General features: G+C 43.1%; 1 protein-coding gene across 2 annotated transcripts in view; it reads left to right on the top strand.

The window, feature by feature from the left end:
• The window catches only part of LOC126373755 (Golgi-specific brefeldin A-resistance guanine nucleotide exchange factor 1), a 39,224-nt gene that overhangs the window by 11,393 nt on the left and 5,684 nt on the right, over positions 1-22,147 (top strand). For both annotated transcript variants that reach the window (XM_050020011.1, XM_050020010.1), the window contains exons 8-28: positions 90-258; positions 1,188-1,829; positions 2,355-2,505; positions 3,070-3,263; positions 4,321-4,529; positions 5,015-5,180; positions 8,905-9,136; positions 9,423-9,571; positions 10,749-10,875; positions 11,553-11,677; positions 12,772-12,899; positions 13,608-13,830; positions 14,255-14,399; positions 14,731-14,837; positions 15,753-15,957; positions 16,453-16,647; positions 17,122-17,207; positions 18,463-18,633; positions 19,426-19,596; positions 20,278-20,377; positions 20,723-21,153. In XM_050020011.1, the coding sequence (XP_049875968.1) occupies positions 90-258; positions 1,188-1,829; positions 2,355-2,505; positions 3,070-3,263; positions 4,321-4,529; positions 5,015-5,180; positions 8,905-9,136; positions 9,423-9,571; positions 10,749-10,875; positions 11,553-11,677; positions 12,772-12,899; positions 13,608-13,830; positions 14,255-14,399; positions 14,731-14,837; positions 15,753-15,957; positions 16,453-16,647; positions 17,122-17,207; positions 18,463-18,633; positions 19,426-19,596; positions 20,278-20,377; positions 20,723-21,153 (4,126 nt within the window). The remainder of the gene's footprint in view (positions 1-89; positions 259-1,187; positions 1,830-2,354; positions 2,506-3,069; positions 3,264-4,320; positions 4,530-5,014; positions 5,181-8,904; positions 9,137-9,422; positions 9,572-10,748; positions 10,876-11,552; positions 11,678-12,771; positions 12,900-13,607; positions 13,831-14,254; positions 14,400-14,730; positions 14,838-15,752; positions 15,958-16,452; positions 16,648-17,121; positions 17,208-18,462; positions 18,634-19,425; positions 19,597-20,277; positions 20,378-20,722; positions 21,154-22,147) is intronic.

Raw genomic sequence — 22,147 nt, 5'->3', positions numbered from 1 at the left:
CGCCCAACTGCTGGGCACAGGTGGGAAGCCTCAATCAGAAGAGGTATAGAGCATTATATTACCCTTTAATATCGTTTTCTATGTTCCAGGTTTCTAATATCCCTCTGCAATCCTCTGGACTCACAAAACACATCTGCGATGGTGCACCTAGGTCTGTGCCTCGTCGGTACGGCACTGGAAGTTGGTGCCGACCAGATAGCCAAGTACCCATCCTTGCTTTACCTAGTGAAGGACCCACTCTGTCGGAATTTATTAAGTGTAAGTTCACAATGTAATTAAATCTTATATAACATAACAAAATATACAGGGCGATAGTGTCATCGTAACGAAAACTTAAAAGGAAAATTCAGATGGTGATTCTGAGTTGATAACAGGTGGAATTATCCATTATCCATCGCAAAAGTATGGAACTGAAAATAATTATAAAAACACAAAAAAATCCGACAGGAAATTCCACTTGATATAAACTCTGAGAATCATGGTCTGAATCATCCCCCCCAGTATTTGTTACGATGTCACTAACATCCTGTATAGCCTATATACGTCGCACTGCTGGGTACAAGGCTCCCCTCAATCAACCGGGGGGGACATGCATACTCCACCACGCTGGTCCAGTGCGGGTTGGTTGGAGGCGTTTGGGCTAGTAGCCTGGGACCCAACGCCTTAACGTGCCCTGCCCTGCGAAGCACGGAATCAACTTACTTTTTCGGACAATCCGGTGATTCAGCCTGCAGTGTCCTTACCAAACAAAGGACAGTGGTGCTAATTCCTGCAGACACCATCGAATTTTATTTTAAGTTACACCTGTTATTTTCTTATCCGCTGAAAAAGAAAGGGACGGGAAATCGACAGGCATAAAATTTATGGAACACACGTAAATTTTAAGCAGAAATCTAAAACAACCGTCTAAAAATTTTACATCGCCCTACTAATTTTACCCGACAGAGTTAAACACGACCCACGTCAAACCAATTGCATACCAGCAAAATGCCTATTTTATTCGCCCGGATTAATCATTCGTTTTAAAATTAACTTATTGACAATCATCCGTCCCTTTCCTTTTCCGCGGATAAGATAATGACGGGTATAACTTAAAATAAAATTAGGAGGTGTCTGCAGGAATCGGGGCCAGTTTCACAGAGTGATCGTGACATTTCTGCATTTGAATAACCATTTTATTTTTCCAGCTGTTGAGCACAGAACGGATATCAATATTCGCTCTGGACCTGCAAGTATCGTTCCTCCTCTTCGAAGCTCTGCGCTTCCACCTTAAGTTTCAAATGGAAGCGTTCTTCAAGAAGATAATAGAAATCATCTCGACTGACACTACCAAAGCCATTTACGAGCTGAAAGAAATACACCATTTAGCGTTAGAGAGCTTAGCTCAGCTATTTAGGATACCCGGACTTTGTACCGAGCTGTACCTTAACTACGATTGCGATGTTTATTGTATGAATGTTTTCGAAGAGATAACAAAACTCCTTTCCAAAAACGTGGTCTCATCAACAGCGTATAACATTCATACATTATCTTTAGAAGCGTTACTGGCCATCATAGAAGCCATCGAAAGCGGCAGTCAGGCGAGCCAAGCGAAGGAAAGTAAGAGTGAGACGGAAGTAGCGTGTTTGGAGGATGAGAAAGAGATAAAGTACGGGCGTAGTGGGCATATATCGCTAGAGTTGGGAGGTATGGACGATGTATCGGTGGTGAGTGACCATGTGACTCATGATATAAGTCAATACTACGGCGGTGGAAGAATGGGCAGACACAAACCTACCTCAGACTTGCCTACGGAAGCGGAATTGGATAACACTAGGAATATGAAAAAGGTATTTATGGATATTTTTATATTATACTAAATGGACAACAAATTCTAACAACAACCAACAACAACAAAACCAACAAAAATCTAACAGCCTTCAATCAAACCTAACTCTTTCCAACTGACTGCTTTTCTTTTTCGTAACTCATCCTTCAGACGGGATACACTCCACGTTGCTTCACATTTTACAGCCATTTATCACGAATTTTAGCAGGATAGCACTAATGTGGCCTGCACGCATAATGGGCCATCTTAGAGTCTAAATGCGGAAAACAAAGCCCACTAACTAATGTGGCCTCTTTGAGTCCGCTTACTTTACCTGAATATTCGACAGGTTCAATTTTTACAGAAGCACCTGTCTGTCTGGCCATTCAATCCGAAGGGAAAACCAGCCCAAATTAAATTAACAATACAATAACTCTTTATTACTCAATCACAAAAGAAAACAGTTTATAAGTAGGACGAAAGAAGGACAAGTGCGCAGCCTTATTGCTAAGTAGCTTGAGTAATACAAAAACGATCTCGTTTCCAGTGGGTCCAACAAGGCACAGAGCTGTTCAACCAGAAGCCAGAGAAAGGCATAGAGTTCTTACAGGAGCACGGCGTGTTAGCCACGCCGCTGAATCCCCACGAGGTCGCCATCTTCCTAAGAGAGAACCCCGATTTGGACAAGAAGATGATCGGTAAGTATTGCTTTAAATGAAATTGACCCTCAAAGATAAGTCATATCATTATAATCTTAGAACTCTTTTCACTTCACTTCACAGAACACGTTTCCAACAAAAATATACAAACTTTAAGCATCAAACTCAACTTCAGCCATCTTTACATTAGTCCACTTATTTCAAAATCGAATGCCAAAGCAAAGAAAAACACTAATCCATTGGACGATCTTGAAAAAGAGAGTTGATGTCTTTATCCTTTTTTTTCCTTTTTCTGTAAACTTGCTACTCTGGTGTCAGGGTTACTATTGAGCCGCCAAAGGACTCGTGTAACGACTACATACTTACCAAGCAAATAGTAGCCGGGCCCGACTACTTAACAATCGGGTGAGCAGCCTTCAGTGTCCTAACCAAAATAGGGATCACAAAGTGATTTCTTGACGTGTTCCCACCGGTATTTGAACCCAGACCCTCTATATCGTGAGCCCAACGCTTGACCATGGAAGCCGTAAGCTTGGTGAACTGCCATTTATACCAAAGACTTGTTCCTGTTCATTGAATCGATCCTCATAACCTCTTTTCCAGGCGAATACATCTGCAAGCGTTCATCTCGAGGCGAGGACGATGGCCCGAGCGTACTAGGAGCCTTCGCAGACAGCTTTAACTACACCGGCCTGCGCATAGACCAGGCACTGCGGCTTTACCTGGAGACATTCCGACTACCGGGGGAGGCGCCGCTCATATTCCTCGTCATGGAGAGATTCGCTGAGCGCTGGCATGTGAGTGTACTCTAAACAGTAGATAGCAAGCATAAAGTCGATGATGGATTCAGGGATCATAACACAATTTAACAGCATTCCTGTAGGCAGAGATGTACAGAGCACCCACTCCTCACCATTGCCATTAACCGGCCACGAATCCTGGAAACCACGTGATATTAATTTATCTGTGATCTAAACATGGATTCAAAAGTTGTTTTTTGTGGTTTAGACAAAAACACGTCACGTCACCCGATACATAGGGTATTTCATATTCCTGCATCACGCACCATTCTCGGACGAAGGTCTCCAGTAGCAAGAATGTGCATACAGTACAACTACTGTCAAAGTAAAAATTCTACAGTAGATATATTTGGTGACAGTCTGGCCGCTTTAAAGCGTATTTTATTAAGTTAATAACTTACTTACCTTCTTTTTAAATTTAATTCGTTCTGTAATGTGGATATAATTTCGAAAATGGGGTGAACTCCTATAATTGCCGTGCATTTCGAAATTGTACACGCAAAAAAAAAAAAACTTAATGTCATGTAAGAAATGTACTGTGTTGGAGTTCCATGAATAAATAAATAAATAAATAAAATAAACAACTTTCGCCGACCCACGGCTTTTTTCAAGGATTTTAAAGAATCTTAGGGTGGTATCAATGAACTAATCTCAGCTTCGAGACCGTCCTCAAGATTATGTCAATAGGACAGTTCTTATATAAAAACAGGGACTTGAGCATGATCTTAAGGGCAGTCTCGGCTGAGATTAGTTTATTAATACCACCCTTAGTCTCTATTCTCTACCCAGTTTGGTTAGTCAGACGAAAAGAAAACTTGAAGCTGCTTTTCAGCATGGAAATATCGCAAAACCACGATCTGTCATTGTTTTTAATCTTCTCTCTGATAAAACTATCATTTTTTTATGATTTAATGTCATTTCAAAATGTGTTATTTGTCCATTTACCAAGTTAGCTCGACAGGTTTGTGCTAGTCTTTTTATACCTTTCAATCTGTCCATCTATTGCGCACAATAGCAAATCGTAATATGAACTAATGAAAGCAACTTCCCCCAGTCGACAAACGGCGAACCCTTCGCGAACACAGACGCCGCGTTCCGCCTGGCTTACGCCGTAATAATGCTAAACATGGACCAGCATAACCACAACGCTAAGAAACTAAACGTGCCCATGACGGTGGAGGACTTCGTCAAGAACCTGCGCGGCTGCAACGGCAGCGGGGACTTCGACCAGTCCATGTTGGAGGCAGTGTTTCACTCCATCAAGTAAGTACTTCACAGTTCCCAAAGTCCTCCAGATTTTTCTAGAAAGATTACAGCTTTGACGACAAATGGCTACCTAAATGTTTTTCCGTTGCTTATACAGGGTGATAGTGACATTGTAAGGAATACCATGATTCTGAGTTGATATCAAGTGGAATTTCTTGTTGAAAAATTCTTGAATATTTTAGTGGATTTTTTATTTTTTTTTCAGTTCTATACTTTTGCGACGGAAAATTCCATTTGATATCAAAATCAACTCAGAACAATGGTCTGAACGATCCCTCGAAGTTTTCGTTACGATGTCACTAACACCCTGTTTGATTATACTATGTTTAGAATCATTATTACTTTAAAATGTTTCTATTTTCTCTCGACCTTGGAGTTCTAAAACACAGGGTACCTTAGTTCAGGCTGCAGCCTCTAGGTATTTCTGTGGAGGAAATAAAGACTTAAGTGAGGTGGTGGTATGTGTGACGCGCCGCTTGCAGGGGCGAGGAGATGGTGATGCCGGCGGAGCGCACGGGCGCGGTGCGCGAGGCGTACCTGTGGCGCGTGCTGCAGCGGCGCGGCGCCGCGCCCGCCGCGCGCTACCGCGCCGCGCCGCCCGCACACCCGCACCACGCGCGCCTCTTCGCGCACGCCTGCCCGCCCACGGTCGGTGCGCCCTCTCCGTACAGGGGGTTAGGGACGTCGGAACGAAAACTTTTTTGACGTTAACTCACAATCATGGTCTGAATCGTCCCCTCAGTATTCGTGGGGCTTAAAGGAGTCACCATACTGTGAATGTGGTCACCCGGACCGAACCATATCTCACATAGTGAACGAGTGCCCTCTGCACCGGTTCCCTGGTGGTATAGCCGAGCTGCATTGTGTGACGGATGCAGCAGAGACTTGGTTAAGGGAGCTTAAGCTGGATATTTGATCCAAGCAGGATATTTGTCTGCCATACGCAACAACAAAGTATTCGTTACGATGTCACTAACACCATGTATATTATTTATATTTATTTATTGTAAAAGAAATTCATCATCCATCATTAATTTAAGAGCCATGCGTCATCATCATCAGCCCATAAACGTCCCCACTGCTGGGGCACGGGCCTTCCCTGTGGATGGTTAGGGAGATCGGGCCTTAAACCATTACGCGGGCCCAGTGCGGATTGATGGTTATTAACGACTGCTAATGCAGCCGAGGCCAACGGCTTAACGTGCCTTCCGAAGCACGGAGGAGCTCGAGATGAAAACTTTTTTTTTGTGGTCACCCATCCCATGACCGGCCTTTGCGAAAGTTGCTTAAGGTGATTCGTTTTCCATACAAAAGTTGATGCAGTGCTACAGGAAAACGGATAGAGGAATATTGTTATAAAACCGATAAATAGTAATATTTTGGTGTATTATTTTCGCAAACTAACAAAAATTTAGGGTCCGAATACGAGAAGTACCATATTTCAGACCCTCAATTTTGATCAATTCTACATTTGTAGTGGTGCAGATTACAGTGTATTTGCTGAGCGTGTAGAGGTGTCAATGTTAGTTTGTGTGCGTGATAGTTTTTTTTTTTTTCTAAAGGCTTTGACTACTTGACAAGTGTAATAGAATGTCAGTGACAATTTATAAAGAGATTTTGTATGAAGAGAATAAATATAAATAAAAAACTAAAAATACTACAATCTGAGAAAAGGAATATTGGAAAAATATTTTTGTAATAACGTATCTTATTTAAACATTTTTAAATAATGGGTAAATATCGTGTTTTAAAAGAGGACATATATTATAATAAAAAATCAATACATAAAATGAAATGGCTGTATGGGCATAGTTCCCTTTGCCTTACCCTTCGGGGAAAACCAAATCAAAAAAGAAGTTGTTGCATTTGCCGGCCTAAATAGTAGTCATTTATAATTAATTGTTTTTCCATCCAACATACAGATTTATTTATATTCTCTTTGCCGCGGACTTTTTGGTGGGACCAGGAACGGGAAGGTTGCTTTCTTCATTGAATAATCTAAATAATCAATACGAAGTGGTGTTTTGTGGTTAATGATCACATTAGTCGGAAAACATTCCCGATAGTATTATTAAATCGGAATATTCAATAAACAAAGTGTACCTATCTATTTTCGCTTTGCGCCAACAAGCCGCTTACTTCGTTTGGGGATCGGAGTAGGAGTCTGCTCCGAGGGTGGGGGCTTAGGTTTCATCATTTCATTAATCATCATCAAGAAAAAAAAAACACAAGACATGGCTGTATGTTCATAGTTCCCTTTGCCTTGCCCTTTGGGAAAAAAAATAAGATAAATTTTGAAATTCTTATGTATAATAAACAAACATCACAGACATCATGACAGATCTAAAACTAAATAAAATCTTTTTTCTTTTTTCTATTTGACTTATTTATGAATTTTAATCAAGAAAACGTGATAATAAGTTCGACAGCAACCAGTTCAGGTCCCCGAAACAGCCCATTTCAGGCCGCGTATATATGGAAATACTACTTCAATACGTCCCAGCCTCGTCTTTTTTTAACGTCCTCGTTATAAAAAGACGTCCTAACCTGAACTAACTAACCTAACAATAAACACCACGCGTAAATATATGTCCAGAAATGCGCTGTGAGTCGTCTGGACTGGGCGCGAAAACAACATAGAATTCGATTAGGTGCTAAGTGTCCCGCATGCTATCACCAGCTGTCACTGACATACGTATGAAGTCCCGCGGATTTTATTGGAACTAAATGACAAGTCATAATAATTATATGCGGATACTGCGACATCAGCGCCGTGCTTGCAGGACGTCCTGAAGCGCTATTACATCTTTCAAACGCGATGCGACAAAGTTTGAACCTACGCAATTTAGGAAAAATCTACCTTATTATTACTGTACTGTGATCGTTATTTGTAAAATCATACAATACATATACACAATTCTTTATACACAATATAATTATTATGACATATTGTGGACTTTTCGGTATACCTACAAAAAAGGAACAATTCAACCATACGTTGTTTTGTTATATCTCAATGGGCTCAGGCAGCGTTTTCGCCGAAAGCTCCAAGTCGGCTATATTTGTAACGATAATTATGTTTGACATTCATCATCATTTTTTAACCATTTTATAAAAAAAAAAATACTTGTATAAATTATAAACCCTAAAGCACGCCCATGAATCACTCTACTCATTGGTGAAAACCGTATGAAAATCCGTTCAGTAGTTTTTTAGTTAGCCGCATGTTCACTGATGCGATTAATGCCTGTTAGAATTTTACAAAATAAAAAATACGGAAATTACGGAAGGTACTTTAGTGCAAAGTAAATTATTGTATACTTAATTATAATATTATTGGTAAAAGTGATACTTTTTGAAAATTCCGTAACAAATAGACGGGTTCGCCAAATTCAATTGTAAAAAAAAATACAAAAAGTAAAAACAATTAAAACATGCAGTTGGGTTTGAACCGTGAACTTTAAGAATGGCGGCTACTGCTATACCAAATGCGCCATTTAGAAGTTGGAAGTAGACTTCAAATTATGCATCTCTTTTAATAGCTAACCTAGTTCGCATGTGTGTGTGACAGCTTCGTGTTTGTACACAAATTGAAATGACACCAACTTTTGATGCAATGTTTCAATATGATATCTTCAGTAAATACTTCAAAATTGTAGCTTAACTTAAAGATAATGTATGTAAGATTTCGCCACCTAACATTTCACTGGGTCAGAACTCAACACTAAACGAATAAATGGAAAAAAATACGAAAACTGCAGAAGTAACGCCATCTACTGACGCAGCGTTACCTAGCTGACTGAAACACATCACCTTAACTTCAGCAATCGCAGACCGAGCGCGTTTACCGCTGCGCCACCGAGAGCCATGCGTAGCATTATCTATTCTTGTCTATCTAAAGCCAATTGTTTACCAAAGACTTCCTTACAAGAAACGACGTTCGCCTGCTCTTTAATTTATTCCATGAAGAAAGAAATTACAAACACATCATATCATCATGTTGAAATCCCAGTACGGGCCTAAACTAATGATTTCCAATTCTATGGTATTTGTATCAACCAGTAAGCCGTCATTCGGCGTTAGGCGACACATGGTTAGAATGAGATTTTTGGTTGGAGTGTCTCGGGTGTGACTTAACCCACATCTCTCAATCAGCGCTTATCGCTATCGATCCCCTAGGGTCGATTAATTCTTTCAAATATTTTTCCTCTCAGACGACGCCCTAAGCCGAGGCTCGCGCCCTCAGGCCTGTTGTCTTAAACGTTGTACCGGGTGAGAGCCTTCAGCGCTCCCCATTTGTCCGGCCAAGTAGTTATTGCCATCTACGGCAAATCTAACATAAGAAAAACTTAGCTCACATTTGTACCTACAGGTGACAGCCCTCTCGGCGGCCTTCGAGCGCGCGGCCCCGCCCACAGCGGAGGAGATAGAAACCAACAACCTACGAGACAGTCCCGCACTGGTCTCCCTCGCCGGGCTAGAGCGATGTGCCGCGCTAATATCAAGACTACCTCCAACTGAAATTACGTTAGACACCCTACTGTTGACGCTTTGCAAGTTTACCGGGCTGTTGAACCCACAACACGCGAACTATATCGCTATTGGTAAGTTAGATTCTGTTTCTCATAATAGGCTAGTTTTAAACTAGTGAAATCAGTTACTTTTTACTAAACGTCAAAACCACGGACCTCTCAAATCTTCAGGTTAGGTAAGCGGACCCTGTGAAAAACGGGATAATGTTAGGGAGATGTGAAATGTAATTTTGTGTAATTTTTAAGTCGTGACGTTTTTGTGTGTGGCGTCCTTTTAGTATAAATAATTTATTTATTTCTTTCGATTATTTATCCCCAATTGTCATAGTTCTTCAAATATTGTATTTTTATTCCCCAGGCGTAACTCTCGGGCAGTCAGTGAAGGCGCAGCTAGCGTTGCGCCGCGCATGCGCGGTGGCGGCGCGGCACGCGGACTGCATCCGCGACTCGTGGCGACATCTGTTGGAGATAGTGCGCACCCTGTATATAGGACGACTGCTGCCTAAAGTAAGAAGAATACACATACTCGAAGTCATAAAAAAAAGCTCTCTGATTCTCTATTACCCAAGTTTACATATATGATAGTAAAATCATGAAATGACAACTGTTGGCCCGTGGAAGAATGAGGCATTGTCTTTTGTCAGGGACCTAGGGAGACGTTTGAGAGGGGGGGGGGGGGGGGGGGCATGATCCACGTTCTGGGTCATTTCTGGTTCAGCGCATTTCTCTGGCCATACAGCGAGGAAACGCTGCCAGTTGAATGGGTACGTTTGAGCCGGAGATGATCCGCAGCGGACTTTTTGAGTATTGTTGACGAAGCTTGTTGCTGATAAGGTTTGTTCTTTGACGAAGCTTGTGTGGATTTCATTGACTGATTTTAATTACACTTTTGACGAAGCCTGTGGTGGATGCCTAGTCTTTTTGTATTTTTTTATATTATACATTTTTATTATTACCTCAGCAAATGATAAAATATTATGAAATGTGGTCTAAAATGACATTTACTAAGGTCAAAGACAAAGAGCCAATCGCTTCTAATAGATGGCTTAGAAGCGTAACAAAAACTTGACTTAATGATGCAGTTGCTCGCATCCAATGTTTTTATTCACTCTCAGTTCAATCGCGAACTATGAAAGAAATAAATGGTACCAAAAATATAATTCTCTTACATATTCTCTTCAACCACAACCACCATAGAATAATTAATAATATAGAACGGTAACTCTCCGCCCTGCGCTAATTCGTATCAACGATCTCACCCCCTCTGGGTTTTACTTTAGTCTAAATGACCGTTAAACCGCTTAGGAGTAAGGAAGAGCGTGCGGGCTGTCTGTCTCGCTCGCACATAGGCCAGGCGCGCACTGGCGTTTATTTATTTAAGATACACCACCGGTATATACATAAAAATTACATGAATAAAATTCAACGGACAATGACCGTATGTTCAGGCGTATACAACATTCAAGTTAAAATTTTAAACATATAATAAAACAACATGTACACGTGTTTGAGGTAACTTAAAGCTAGAAGTTTATAGGAAAGTGATTATAGGAAATTAAATTGCGTTAAGTGGCCCACGGTAAGTATGTTTTTTTTTTTTGAGTCACATCCCGCGAACAGCCAATCTTAAACCTGTTTTCTATCTTATAAAACGGCGATATTGCATGTTTCTTTTAATCCACAGAGTCTTATGGAAGTGGAGGACTACCTGGACGCGAGCGGCACGGTGTCTCTCATTCGAGACTCCTCGCGAGGCTCAGAGGCAGGCCTGCTGTCTAGCCTCTACTCCTACATCGCTCTGGGAGAGTCGGGTAAGTTAGGTCACTCATCATCATCAGGAACAAACCGGAGAAAGACCGGATCTGTCAAATCTTCAGGTTAGGTAAACGGACCCTGCGAAGACTCGATAAGGCTGCGTTTCCATTGACGCAGAGCTGTGCGGAGATAAACGGAGATGTGCATGAATCGACCAATCACCGTAAGGGAGAGAGTGACTGAGCGTCTTCGTTTTTCGCTGTGATTGGTCAAATCCGCACATCTCTGCTCATCTCCGCACAGCTCCGCGTCAATGGAAACGCAGCCTTATCGCGTCTTCGCAGGGTCCGCTTACCTACCCTGAAGATTTGACAGGTCCAGTCGTTTACAAAAGCGACTGCCTGTCTGCACTTCCAACCCGAAGAGGAAACAAGCCCAACAAAATGTACTTTAAATTATATATGAAGTTAAAATTGACATGTGTTCGTTCGGTAAATGTTTAGCTTGTCGACTACCCGTCCCTTTCCTTTTCAGTGAGTGAGAAAATGTCATATAATGAGATCCGTGTTGCTCTATGGCCAAAGACCTCTTAAAAAACACAAAAAAAGTTAATCTGTTTGTCTGTTTGTTTGCTCTAGAGCAACAAGGCCGCCCAAATTATACTGTATTCATGTGTCATGTCTGATTGTTGAAATTTAGTTCTGTGCAATAAAGTATATTTGATTTTTTGTAGGTATCCGCGCCCCCACTCCTCACGAGAAGGCCCTGATAGACGCGGCCACCGAGTGTGTCGCTAAGTGCAACCTGCCCGGCCTGCTGGTCACAGAGACTAAGTTCCTGCAGCTGGAGAGCTTACAGGTAACGTTAACTCACGAATTGGGTAGTTTCCATCTATGAAACCAGTTACTTTTTCCTAAACGCCAAAACTGGAATTCATACGTCACAGAAAAACATTACAAAATTACCAAGTTACATACAATCATAACATACATGACAGCGTATATACGTCCCAATGCTGGGCACAGGCCTCCCGTCAATCAACCGGAGGGGCTATGAAGCATACTCCGTAAAATGACGAAGTTATTGAAAAATATTTTATTACGTTTATCTTAATTTAAATTAGTAAATAAAATAAACAGAAAACAAATACTAGTTTTAGATTTGAGGTAATTTAATAATTAACATTTCATAATTTATTTACTAAGTACCAAAAGTGTATGAAAACTGCCTATTTCTTCCATCAGGTGTCCCTACTGTTGAGTGCTCTTAAATTTTGACAGTTCCCCATACTATTTGATTAAACAAACATATTGTTTTGGTTATATTTTTACAGCCTTTGCGCAGCGTTTAACTACAAAATCATGGTGTTATAATATATTTATTCCTTAAAGATCGGAAAGAAGAAAACTGAAAAAATCTCATTTTCCATCCAAACAGCCCTTTGGCTTTTTCGTAACTCATCCTTCAGACGGGATACACTCCAAGCTGGTCCACATTTTATAGCAATTTATCACGAATTTTAGCTGGACAGAATGGAGAACTGACAACATTTAGAAACACTCAACGGTGCTGCCGTCTTTGTTTCTACTTTCGCTTCGCTTCATCGATGTTTTCAACACCAGGGTGGAGGTGGAGTACCAACTGGTGTCAGGGTTATTATTAAGCCGCCAAAGGCCCCTGACATGACTCATGTAACGTCTACTTACTTACATCAGTAAGTAGTACCCGGGACGTACACGGCTTAAAATGCCTTCCGAAGCACGGATCATCTTACTTTCGGAGAATCAGGTGATCAGCCTGTAATGTCCTAACCAAACTATCCCTAGTTTGTGGTCCCCCACAAAGTATTTTTTGTGATATGTCCCCACCGGGAATCGAACCCGGGACCTCCTCAATAACTGGACCACGGAGGTCGTTGGAACAGGGAGCTTTGAAACAATGTATGTTTTCAGGAGTTAATCCGCGCTATGCTGACCGTGGGCACGCCTCCAGATTCCGACAGTCTACAGCTAAACCCTCAACTCGAAGACATCACCATATTCTTCCTCGAACTACTCGGGCAGACGCTTATACAGAACAGGTAAAGGGTTATTTTTAGGTTAATATACATATATAAAAGCAGTATATAAAACGAAAGTTAGTGTTAGGGGTGGCAGAGGAAGACCTAGAAGGACGTACATTGACCAAATTTGATATGTCCTTAGAAAAGTCTCAGTACGATCTACCCCGACGGCGTGCGTGTATGAAACGATTGATGAATGTGGAGGAAAGAAGAAAAGTGTGTCAGGAAGCATATGGAATTCCATAGCCTGGTGGGAAATAGGCTTGAGTTTATGTATGTATGTAATGCACCCTCTGTGGTGTAGTCCGCTGGGCTTGCTTCCGGAGGTCCTGAATTCAAATTCCGGTGTTTCGTAAGGCACGTCATGCAGTCGGTAACTACTTACCTATATACGTAGGTATATAGTCTCTACATGAGCCATGTCAGGGGCCTATGGCGTCTCAATAGTAACCCTGACACCAGGGTTGATGAGGTCAATTATTACTCTCAAAACCTACAGGAGAGGAAACAGCTAGTTCTTAGTTAAGCCTTACCAATTTATTATTATTTATGTTTTTTTATCTTCATTCCGGAGCTACCAATTACATAATACTCCTAATCCTTTTATTGTCTGTAGGGATGTAGGGCATAATATTCACAAAGAGAAAATTTTATCGAAAATATGTGACTCGGACAGGACTTGAACCCTGCCAGCTCTTGCTACTATTAATAACCCCCCCCTCATAGAGATCGGCTGCTGTCCGTGTGGTCGGAGGCGGGCCCACATCTGCAGCGCTGCGTGTTGTGGTCGGCGGGCCGCTGCCCGTACGCTTTGACGCGCACGTTAACAGCGCTGCTGCGCGTGTGCGCCCGCCTCATGCGCTGCGCCGCCTGCGCAGGCCACGTGCTGCGCCTGCTGCGAGTGCTGTTCCTGCTGCCCTATAAACTCTTCCTGCAGCACGCTGATGAGGTTAGTGTTCATTATCCCGTTTTCATAGGGTCCGCTTACCTAACTTCAAGATTTGTCAGGTCCGATTTTTTTAAAAGCGACTGCCTATCAGACGTTCCAACCCGAACGATAACATCATAAGGAAATCCACATTCCCAAGAAATGCGTTTCGGGAGGTATGTGACCTAACCTGTGTTGGGCTGGTTTTCCCTGCGCGGTTTAGAAGAAGGTTTTTTTTTTATCAGTAGTCAGTATTTAGAAGGTCAGATAGGCAGTCGCTTCTACAAATAATCGGACCTGTCAAATCTTCAGGGTAGGTAAGCGGACCCTGTGAATAATGGGACAATGCTAGAGAGATGATGCACTGTTCGCATCTACCAATATATATCATTGAGGATTCCAACATTCTGTAGTAAGTTGTTACATCAAATATTAACATCTTCAGATATCATGCGGTCTGTACGAGCTGGTGAAGACATCCGCGCAGAACGTACACTCGACCGAAGAATGGAACATCGTGTTCTCGCTGCTGTGCGCGGCCGGCGCCGGCGCATGGCCCAAGGACGCCGCCACCACCACTATTGGCACTGGTTGGTATACTTTGTCTTCATCACTAATTTAAGAGCCACACTTGTTGCTGTAGCATTCTCCATTTCGTGTTTTGACGTTTAGTAAAAAGTAACTGACTTGACTAGTTGGGAACTACCCTATTATCAGGAAACAGAAGCTAACTTACCAATAGCGATATAATTCGCATGTTGCGGGTTCAACAGACAGGTAAATTTGCAGAGCGTTAGCAGTAGGGTGTCTAATGTAATCTCAGTTGGAGGTAGTCTATATAATTGATTTGGCTAGTTGGAAACTACCCTATTCTACCAAATTCTATAACAATTTCTTCACATTTGTTCATACCGTTCACAGCATCAAGCCGCTCGGAAGGTTCAGAAGACGAGAGTGACAAACGCCCCACCAGCGTGTCCTCAGAGAGTGAACTCTCTCACTCGCCGCAGACGCAGGGATGGATACTGGTGAGTTGGGAATGTGTACAGAATTTTTTATAACATCTTCGAGGCGGATAACCAAGCTCAGCAACCCTGGTGAAAGGGTTATTATTTACCCCTGACTTGGCTTATGTAACTACTACATGACATATACAGGGAGTTAGTGACATCGTAACCATGATTCTGAGTTCATATCAAGTGGATTTTCCTGTCGGAAAATTCATGAAAATTTTAGCGGTTTTTTTTATTATTTTTATTATCAACTCAGTATCATGGCCTGAATTATCCCTCAAAGTTTGCGTTACAATGTCACTAATACCATGTATATGCATAAAACAACATCTGATGTTTTATGACATAGCGCCAACCCTGTAGGTACAGGTGAGTAGCATATCCATTCCTCGCCAGGTAATACTTTGATAAGTAATTGCTTAGTACTAATTATGTGGCGCGTGTTCATACATGCTCATAAAGAGAATTATTATCATCATTATCATCAGCCGGAAGTCGTCCACTGCTGCACACAGACCTCCCCCAAGGCTCCCCACAATGACCGATGCTCTGTTCCTTAGCGAATGTGAGTCTATTTTTCTGTTTGAAGATGAGTGTTCTTCTTCTTCTTTGCGAGTCGATGGCGATCGATACTAAATTTTTGTTGACCAATAATTGGCCACGCTTACGGCATTGTCAGTGGCTTCGTAAAGGTCTTTAATAGTGCAGGTGTTAGGGCACTCAGGACAGCACAAAAGGTGAGCCATAGTTTGTGGTGATACTCCACACTCGCAATCATCGCAACCATCAACCAGGTATCCCCACCTGCAGAGATTATCCTTGCAGCGGTTAACCTGTGTCCGGAGCCTATTTAAGGACTTCCATATCCGCCACACTGGATAGATGAGTGTTAAGAAATAATAAATTGATGATTGACTTTATATTTGTCAGGTGAAGAACGAAGGCGGCGCGGCGTCGGAGTCGACGGAGCTGGACATGGAGCAGGTGTCGCTGCGGCTGCACCGCGCGTCGGCGCTGGCGCGCGGCTGCGAGGCGCTGGCGCTGGTCATCCGCGACGTGGCGCACGTCACGCCCTACAACTGCCGCGCCGCCGTCAGGGCCGTCAGGCTCTTCGTCAGCGCCACGCTGCGATCCAGTAAGTCCACCAATCAATTATTACCAATCAACACCCAGTGGAGAACCACGAATCGATCGCAGCGCGCGCCTTGGCCAAAAAGGAACTTTCGGCAGACCACTGTCACTTTTTATCATGTGTATGAATACATTATTATATGATATAGCGGAATAGTGCAGCATCGGATGTTATATCATAAAGGGTGTTAGTGACATCGTAACGAAAACTTTGAGGGATGATTCAGACCATGATTCTGAGTTGATATCAAGTGGAATTTTCCGTCGCAAAAGTATGGAACTGAATTATAATTTAAAAAACATCACACGACACGAAATTCCACTTGGTACTAACTCAGAATCATGGTCTGAACCATCCCCTTCAGTATTCGTTACGATATCACTAACACCCTGTATAAGTTCACGCAAAGGTCTGGATGAGGCTATTTATTACAATCTTTCCGTTTCTCTTTTGTTCTCTCTGTGAGCAATAAAGTATTTGTTATGATGTGTTTCGCAGGCAAGAAACCAAAGTCCCGCGACAGCCGCTCCCGGCCGCGCTCAGGCCACTCGTACTCCTCGTCGGAAGACTCTGACAGCTCCACGCTGGACCAGTACCACCTGGTCAGCATCCAGCTGCTGGACCTCATGCACACGCTGCACACCAGGACCCAGCAGATCTTCAAATGGTGGCGGGACGAGGCCGAAGGGCAAGGTAACTTGTGCACTTCTTCTTCTGTCGTGTGGGTTGTGAGGCGAATTACCAACCTCATAAACCCTGGTGTCAGGGTTACTATTGAGCCGCCAAAGGCCCCTGACATGACTCATTTATAACGACTACGTACTTACACAGTAAGTAGTAACCGGGACCAACGGCTTAACGTGCCTTCCGAAGCACGGATCGTCTTACTTTCGGACAATCAGGTGATCAGCCTGTAATGTCCTAACCAAACTAGGGACCACAAAGTAATTTTTGTGATATGTCCCCACCGAGAATCGAACCCAAGACCTCCTTGTGCACTAAAAAGGTTACTATAAGCATAGAATAAGGTATAATACTACGTATAGAACGACGTTTTATTTCTCCACCGAAGGTGGAGATTGCATTCCAATACATTTTTTGTACAATAAAGAATATTTGTATTGTACTGTCAAACACTCCACAATTCATTGAATATATTTGTTGTAGATGGTGAAGACTACGATCTATGGGAGGTGGCGTGGAAGCCACTGTTGCAAGGAATCGCACAATTCTGCACAGACAAACGGAAGCAGGTCAGTGATCTATAATTTATTGGGACGTAGGATCATAATAGAGTACCGCACGACAGTTGGAGGTGGAGGCCCGGAGTCCCGACGTGCCGGCAGAGTAGTACGACAGGAGTAGGTAGTAGTAGGAAGACAGGAGTCTATCAGTAATCTGTTTATTAATTGGCACTTCACAAACAGGAACTAAATGACTAAAGAGAATAAAAGTTAAACGATAATATACAGGTGTTAGTGACATCGTCACGAACACTAAAGGGGATGATTCAGACCAGATACAATTCTATATTTCCACTTGATATTAACTCAGAATAATGACTTTAATCATCTCTCTCAGTAGATGTCACAAACACCCCTACATACAGGTAGCCATACAAATATGTATGGGTGTTAGTGACACCGTATCGAATTCTGAGGGTGATGAGTCAGACCATGAATCTGAGTTGGTCGGAATATTCATAAACATTTTAGTATTTATTTAAATTATTTTCAGTTCTATACTTTTGCGACAGAAAAGTCTACTTGATATCAACTCACAATCATGTTTTGAATCATCCCTCAGTTTTCGTTACCACGTCACTAACACCACTACATACATACATACATACATAAACTCACGCCTATTTCCCACCGGGGTAAGCAAAGACTATAGAATTCCATTCATACTAACACCACTACTTCTTACCTTATTACTTACTTGGTTACTATTTACTGATGTAAAGTTGTCGTTACATGAGCCATGATAGGGGCCTTTGGCGGCTCAATAATAACCCTGATTCCTAGTTTGGTTTGGACATTACAGGCTGATCATCTGATTGTCCGAAAGTAAGACGATCCCTGCTTCGGAAGGCATGTTTATCCAGATATGATGTTTTATGCATATACAGGGACATCGTAACAAATACTTTGAGGGACGATTCAAATTGAGTTGATAATAAAAATAATTAAATAAAACCACTAAAATTTTCATGAATTTTCCGACAGGAAAATCCACTTGATATGAACTCAGAATCATGGTCTGAATCATCCCTTTCAGTATTCGTTACGACGTCACTAACTCCCTGTATATGTCATGTAGTCGTTACATGAGCCATGTCAGAGGCCTTTGGCGGCTCAATATTAACCCTGACACCAGGTTTGATGAGGTTGGTAATTCACCTCGCAACCCACACGAGAGAAGAAGAAGAACATCTTGTATTTCTGTACAACCTATTTGTGGAGAATGTTTGTGCAATCTGTTTTGATTTATTCGTATCTGTGGCAGGTGGCCAACAGCGCCATCGCGTACCTGCAGCGCGCGCTGCTGGTGCCGGGGCTGGCGGCCATGGGCGGCGGCGGCTGGGAGGCGTGCTTCCACGGCGTGCTGTTCCCGCTGCTGCAGCAGCTGCCGCGCCGGGCCGACACCGCGGCCCGCGCCAACACCATCATGTGCAAGGTCACAACACACTAAATAACTGAAGTTTCACACAGTTGGCTTAACCATTGTAGACAGCGACCACCTATCAGGTTGATCTAACAGAAAGCTGAAGTGTGGGTACTGAGTACATTTTGCGGTGGATGTACCTCTGGGTATGTCCATTAGAATATAGTCCTAAACTTCTTAAGAAGACCAGGTATGCTCAATCCTATGACAAGCCACCATTGCTAGCCCTTTGAAGACGTAAGTGTTACCATTACATTGGTATCTCCAACATTCCAAGGAGGTAAATTTTATTATTGAAAATAAAGTGAATTACTGATTAATGTAATGTATTTAATTACTATTACTTGTCACATGCTCCTTACCCCCTCCGGTTGATTGAGGGGAGGCCTGTGCCCAGCAGTGGGACGTATTTAGGCTGTTTACGTACGTACGTACTTGTCACATATATAAAAACATTGATCGTGGGTAATTATTTTTTTACAAAATGGCAACTCGGGGTGGGATGACGTCGGCTGGGCTAACCTTGAAATGTTAGCTGTCACTTTTGAGCATACCTGCGGGCCTGGCACCGTAAGCACGCGACTCTTTCTCGCCGCGACATAGATCGTCTGTCTCTTTCTGTGCAGTACTGTGAGAGAGTGACGGGTGACGTATGCCGAGGCGAGAAAGAGTCGCGCGCTTACGGTGCTAAGCCCGCTGGTATTCTTATACTGTGGTGTTAGTATGATAAATAATAACATGTAGGAGTTAGTTATTAGTTTTAATTCCAGATTTGAAACTTGGTTGTTATTGCCTGTGTCGCAGGTGTTCCTGCAGCACCTGTCGGCGCTGTCCCCGCGGGCGTCGTTCCCGGGCGTGTGGGCCCGCGTGGTGGACGTGCAGCGAAGCCTCATCGCGGGCAGCGCCGACGACCCGCTCACCGAGGCCGCGCTCGAGTCGCTCAAGAACATGATACTCGTCATGGACTCTGTCAGGGTGAGTTATCATTCTTTGTAGCGCATCTAAGATTCGGGACAGTTCATCATCATCATCATCATAAACAGTCTATATACGTCCCACTGCTGGGCACAGGCCTCCCCTCAATCAACCAGAGAGGGGACAATTACAAACGGATAAAATCAGCACGCTCTATTCTTCTTCTATCGTGTGGGATGTGAGGTGAATTACCAACCTCATCCCTGATGTCAAGGTTATTATTGAGCCGCCAAAGGCCTCTGACATGGCTCTTTTTTTTGTGCCCAAACATGCGATCGGTCGACTGACCATAAGCAGTTTTGATGGTTTGATTTTATTAGTGACGTGCAGGACAGGTCCCCCTCATTAGATGGCTGCCTTCATTAAATTACATGGCTCATGTAACGATTATTCACTTACATCAGTAATTAGTAACCGGGACCACCATTTTAACGTGCCTTCCGAAGCACGGATCATCTTACTTTCAGACAATCAGGTGACCAGCCTGTAATGTCCTAACCAAACTGGGGATGATTTTTGTGTTATATGTCCCCACCGGAATTCGAATCCGGAACCTCCGGATCGTGAGCACGCCCTATTAAACAGCAGTTTTTATCAGGCTGAAGAACTCTCGCAGACTGCATTAATTTGTTTCTTGAATTTTCACGCCATTAGTGGCAATAATATGTGATTCAATTACAGATATTCAGTAACGGAGATGGGTACAACGACTTGTGGTACATGACGTGGAACAAGATCGGAGAGTTCCTGCCTAACCTCAAGGAAGAGTTGTTCCCTCAAGGTACTTTCTCGTTGTATTGTATACGGATCATCATCACCAGCCCATTAACGCCCCCACTGCTGGGGCACGGGCCTTCCCTATGGATGGATAGGGAGATCGGGCCTTAAACCATTACGCGGGCCCAGTGCGGATTGATGGTTATTAACGACTGCTAATGCAGCCGGGACCAACGGCTTAACGTGCCTTCCGAAGCACGGAGGAGCTCGAGATGAAAACTTTTTTTTTTGTGGTCACCCATCCAATGACCGGCCTTTGCGAAAGTTGCTTTACTTCAACAACACGTATACGGATAATTTATTTTAAATAAATTTAATTTAATTATAAGGAAAACTGCTTCTTTTCCAGTGCAAGACGCCGCACGGCCCACATCGAGCCTGCCCCCTCACATGCAGACCAGCATCCCAGCCGCTCTGCCCACCTTAGTCCCCGTCGCCAACAGTACGCCCACTCTCGTCCCCGTCCCTCCCCACCCACAAACACCCCCTTCACCCCAAACCCCACCAACATTCGCACAAACTCCCGCCAACTTAGCACAGACAGTGTTAGCTCAAAATATGCAACCGACATTGGTCCCGCCAGCGAGCCAAACGTTGGGCCAACGTCCGGCCAACGTGTTGGGCCACTCGCCCGTGAATGTTGGCCAGACTGCCCCGGTCCTATCCTCTACTCCAACGTTAGTAGCTCCCACTCCTGTAAGCGGTATGGTCCCGATAAGGAACCCCCTATACGACCAAGCGGGGTTAACATCCTCCGTGCTTCTCAAGCCATTAAATGAGGTAATTTAAAGAAAATTCATTTCGAAATCGATAACGAAATTTCAATTTTAAATTATTTATTTTCCTTTACACGTCATCGCCTTATAGCAAAAAAGAGGAAAGCGCCATTTTGGGTGGTTAAAAAGACAAAAGCAATATTGCTATTTGACATTTGTTTCCATTTCGCACTTACTTTTATATGCGCAAATAGCAATATTGTCACCATGGTATAAGAAAACCAGGTATGCTCAATCCTATGACAAGCCGCCATTGCTAGCCCATTGATGTCAGAAGTGTTACGACTGTGTTACCATTAAATTGGTATCTCCAGCGGGTTTAGCACCGTAAGCGCGCGACTCTTTCTCGCCTTGACATACGTCACCCGTCACTCTCTCACAGTACTGCACAGAAAGAGACAGACGATCTCTGTCGCCCGCAGCATTGAAGTGAATTACAGACTAATATATTTAATCACTATTACATAAGAGGAGCGCGGTGGCGCAGCGGTAAACGCGCTCGGTCTGCGATTGTTAAAGTTAAGCAACTTTCGCAAAGGTCGGTCATAGGATGGGTGACCACAAAAAAAAAGTTTTCATCTCGAGCTCCTCCGGGCTTCGGAAGTCACGTAAAGCCGTTGGTCCCGGCTGCATTAGCAGTCGTTAATAACCACCAATCCGCACTGGGCCCGCGTGGTGGTTTAAGGCCCGATCTCCCTATCCATCCATAGGGAAGGCCCGTGCCCCAGCAGTGGGGACGTTAATGGGCTGGTGATGTGATGTGACATATATAAAAATCATTAAAAAAAGTTAAAAATTGCTTTGCAAATTAAATTAGAAACATGGGTCGTGGGTAATTTATTTTTTACGAAATGGCAACTCAGGGTGGGATGACGTCAGCTGGGCTAACCTTGAAATGTTAGCTGTCACTTTTGAGCATACAAGGTGTTCTTATACCATGGTTTTCACCATAAAACACGTGGTGTGTTTATTTAATTTCTAATAACTGTTCTCTTCTC

The sequence above is a fragment of the Pectinophora gossypiella genome, chromosome 16, assembly GCF_024362695.1.
Source record: "Pectinophora gossypiella chromosome 16, ilPecGoss1.1, whole genome shotgun sequence".
NCBI classification, from domain to species: Eukaryota; Metazoa; Arthropoda; class Insecta; order Lepidoptera; family Gelechiidae; genus Pectinophora; species Pectinophora gossypiella.
The sequence above is the reverse complement of the archived record's forward strand: the minus strand, read 5'-3'. Positions and strand labels throughout refer to the sequence as shown.